At 54.7% G+C, this 2,784-nt stretch overlaps 2 protein-coding genes across 4 annotated transcripts in view; one reads left to right on the forward strand and one right to left on the reverse strand.

Annotated features, from left to right (window-relative positions):
- Nucleotides 1-2,784, reverse strand: part of LOC106961192 (calpain-1 catalytic subunit-like) — a 19,130-nt gene that overhangs the window by 10,264 nt on the left and 6,082 nt on the right. The gene's annotated exons all lie outside the window — the stretch shown is intronic.
- Nucleotides 109-2,784, forward strand: part of acaa1 (acetyl-CoA acyltransferase 1) — a 5,605-nt gene continuing 2,929 nt past the window's right edge. The window contains exons 1-10 of the mRNA XM_015054738.1: nt 109-117; nt 918-1,026; nt 1,102-1,159; nt 1,261-1,340; nt 1,434-1,476; nt 1,616-1,714; nt 1,992-2,072; nt 2,210-2,400; nt 2,465-2,644; nt 2,716-2,781. Coding sequence (XP_014910224.1) covers nt 109-117; nt 918-1,026; nt 1,102-1,159; nt 1,261-1,340; nt 1,434-1,476; nt 1,616-1,714; nt 1,992-2,072; nt 2,210-2,400; nt 2,465-2,644; nt 2,716-2,781 — 916 coding nt within the window. The remainder of the gene's footprint in view (nt 118-917; nt 1,027-1,101; nt 1,160-1,260; nt 1,341-1,433; nt 1,477-1,615; nt 1,715-1,991; nt 2,073-2,209; nt 2,401-2,464; nt 2,645-2,715; nt 2,782-2,784) is intronic.

Genomic DNA, 2,784 nt, shown 5'->3' on the forward strand with positions numbered 1-2,784 from the left:
TAAATAATTAAATATTTAAATAATTAAATATATCTTTTATTTTGAAAATCCTTTAACCGGATTCTCTGTTACTTGCGCGCCAACATTGAGCCCACAAGCAGCAAAATGATGGATGAGGTATCTTTGGAAAGTTTCTTTGCAAAGGGGAAAAGGCCCAGAGAAGAGACAGGAGAATGGATTTATCCCGGTGTTCAATCCGCTCTGTGTAACATGCGGCGACCGGCTGCTAAAGAGGCAATGAAGCTTCAAACTGCTTCACCACTAGAGACCCAGCAGGCTGTGGATATCAGCAACACTTCGGGTGTCATTGTCTCATCACTCCCAGATGGGACCGTCTCGGTGCAGAGAAACAAGCTCAGGGCTCCGTTAGTCGTTATCGTGAGTTAAAATTTTCACGAAAGTAAAATGCTCGTTTTTGTGGCGCATCTGTATCTTATTTTGAAGGGATATGTAAACGTTACCATAGCGACCAGAGTCAGAGCGTTTGGTCGAGGAGGAGATGAGTAGAGCTGTGAGTCTGAAGTCTGGTTTAGACGGAAAGATTTAAGGATTGTTCCCCTCCGCGGATAATAAAAAGGTTGGGGACCAAATGACATGTTCCCAGATTTATTAAAGTCAAACTGATTTTAAAGATGATTAAAGCTTAAAGATATTAAGGCTGTTGGAAATAAAATCTATGATTATTATTAGAACGGTTTTCTAAGTTAATAACTAACGTTGATCCACTGGGCTAACTGGGACTAATCCCAGTAAGATCCTGGTTTTCTTTAGAAGCAGACTGGGATTAAATATTCCAGTTTTTAATCTGAAGCAGATTCATACTGGTTTGAACTGGGACTCTGTCCGTCCAACCGCTGCTGTCCAGACTGGGCGGTACGGAGGCCCGGAGGGGCCAAATGCTAATCGCATGCTAACAGACCGTCTTCCTGCAGGACACCACGCCGGACGAGCTGCTGAGCGCCGTGATGACGGCCGTCCTGGAGGACGTGGGACTGTCCCCGGACCAGCTGGGGGACGTCTGTGTGGGTGAGTGTAATACCCAGCCTGGCCTGAAGGGGCGCCATCGTCCTCTGATCCTGCTAAGAGGCTTTCTGTCTGCAGGAAATGTTCTGCAGCCTGGAGCCGGAGCGCTGATGGCCCGAGTGGCTCACTTCCTCAGGTCAGGGTCTGGGGTCAGAGGTCAGCATGTTGAGGCCTTTGAAGGGGCGGGGCTTCTGAAGGGGCGGGGCCTGGAAGTTCTAACATCTGTTGTGGTTGCAGCGGTTTTCCAGAGAAGGTTCCGGTTTACACGGTGAACAGGCAATGTTCCTCTGGCCTGCAGGCGCTGCTCAACATCGCAGGTAACGCCTCACCTGACCTCACCTGACCCCGTTGGTTCCAGCTGGTTCCTCCAGGTCGCCGGCCCAGTCTGACCTGGTTGTTCTGTTTCTCAGGATCCATCCGGAGCGGATCCATCCAGCTGGGCCTGGCCTGCGGGTGAGTTCCTGAAGTGTCCTTCTCTTCCCGTTCAAAGTTCTCCTGAAGAACAGTTCTCCAGACGTTCAGAGACCTGTTCACTCCAACAAACAGGCAGTTGGTCCAGGATCATCCTGACCTCTGACCTGCTGTGTTTCAGAGTGGAGAGCATGTCGCTCCGATCCATGGGGGATCCAGGAGATCTGAGCTCCAGACTGTCGGCCAACGCCAAGGCGAGGGACTGCCTGATCCCCATGGGGTGAGAGGAGGCGAGGCACCGATCCATCGGCTGCTCAATAATCAATACAACCAACTGCAGGAATTATGGCTTCAGCAGCATGAAGTCGATCTGTCAGCAGAAAAACTCTCAGCATGAACGACCTTCACAAAGCCACTGAAGGTCACACAGAGCAGATCAGGATATTTACCAGCATCATCGTTTATTTATTGATATCAATGTTGCAACATTTTCCAGTCAATCTGATTGGCTCCAGAACTGGAACGTTCTTGTCATTCCATGTTTTCCGTCTCCTCAGCGTGACGTCGGAGAACGTCGCGGAGCGGTTCGGAGTTTCCCGGCAGCAGCAGGACGCCTTCGCTCTCGACTCCCAGATCAAGTTTGTTGTTTAGCTTTTTAGCTCTGCAGCTTTTTGTCCTTCCTCTGGTTCTCCCAGTCACTCCAGTGTTCCCAGTGTTCCCAGCAGCTCCGGCTCTGGTCCCGTCCGGGCCGGCGCTGACCCGTGTGTCCCCGCAGGGCGGCCCGGGCCCGGGACTCGGGGCGGTTCGACCAGGAGATCGTTCCCGTCTCCGTCACGGTCCGGGACGAGTCGGGCCGGGAGCGGCGGCTGCAGGTTCGGAGGGACGAGGGAATCCGGGCGGGAACGACCCTGGAGGACCTGGCCCGGCTCCGACCCGCCTTCAAACCCGACGGAACCACCACGGCAGGTCAGAACCGCCCGACCCGCAGCACCTTCTCCTGGCCGGCGCCGCTGACTCCGCTCTGTTCCAGGAAACTCCAGCCAGGTGAGCGACGGGGCAGCGGCGGTTCTGCTGGGCCGCCGGGCCGCCGTGGAGGAACTGGGTCTGCCGGTTCTGGGCGTGCTGCGGGGCAGCGCCGTGGTGGGCGTCCCGCCGGACCTGATGGGCATCGGCCCGGCGCTGGCCATCCCCGCCGCGCTGCAGCAGGCAGGTGAGGCGACCAGAACCTTCTGGACCAGAACCGACACGACAGAACCAACATGACCTCCATTTCCTCCTCAGGCCTGACAGTGAACGACATCGACGTGTTCGAGATCAACGAGGCGTTCGCCAGCCAGGTGTGTGTGTGTT

The sequence above is a fragment of the Poecilia latipinna genome, unplaced genomic scaffold (assembly GCF_001443285.1).
Source record: "Poecilia latipinna isolate Pla-1442-1.1 unplaced genomic scaffold, P_latipinna-1.0 Scaffold1276, whole genome shotgun sequence".
NCBI lineage: Eukaryota > Metazoa > Chordata > Actinopteri > Cyprinodontiformes > Poeciliidae > Poecilia > Poecilia latipinna.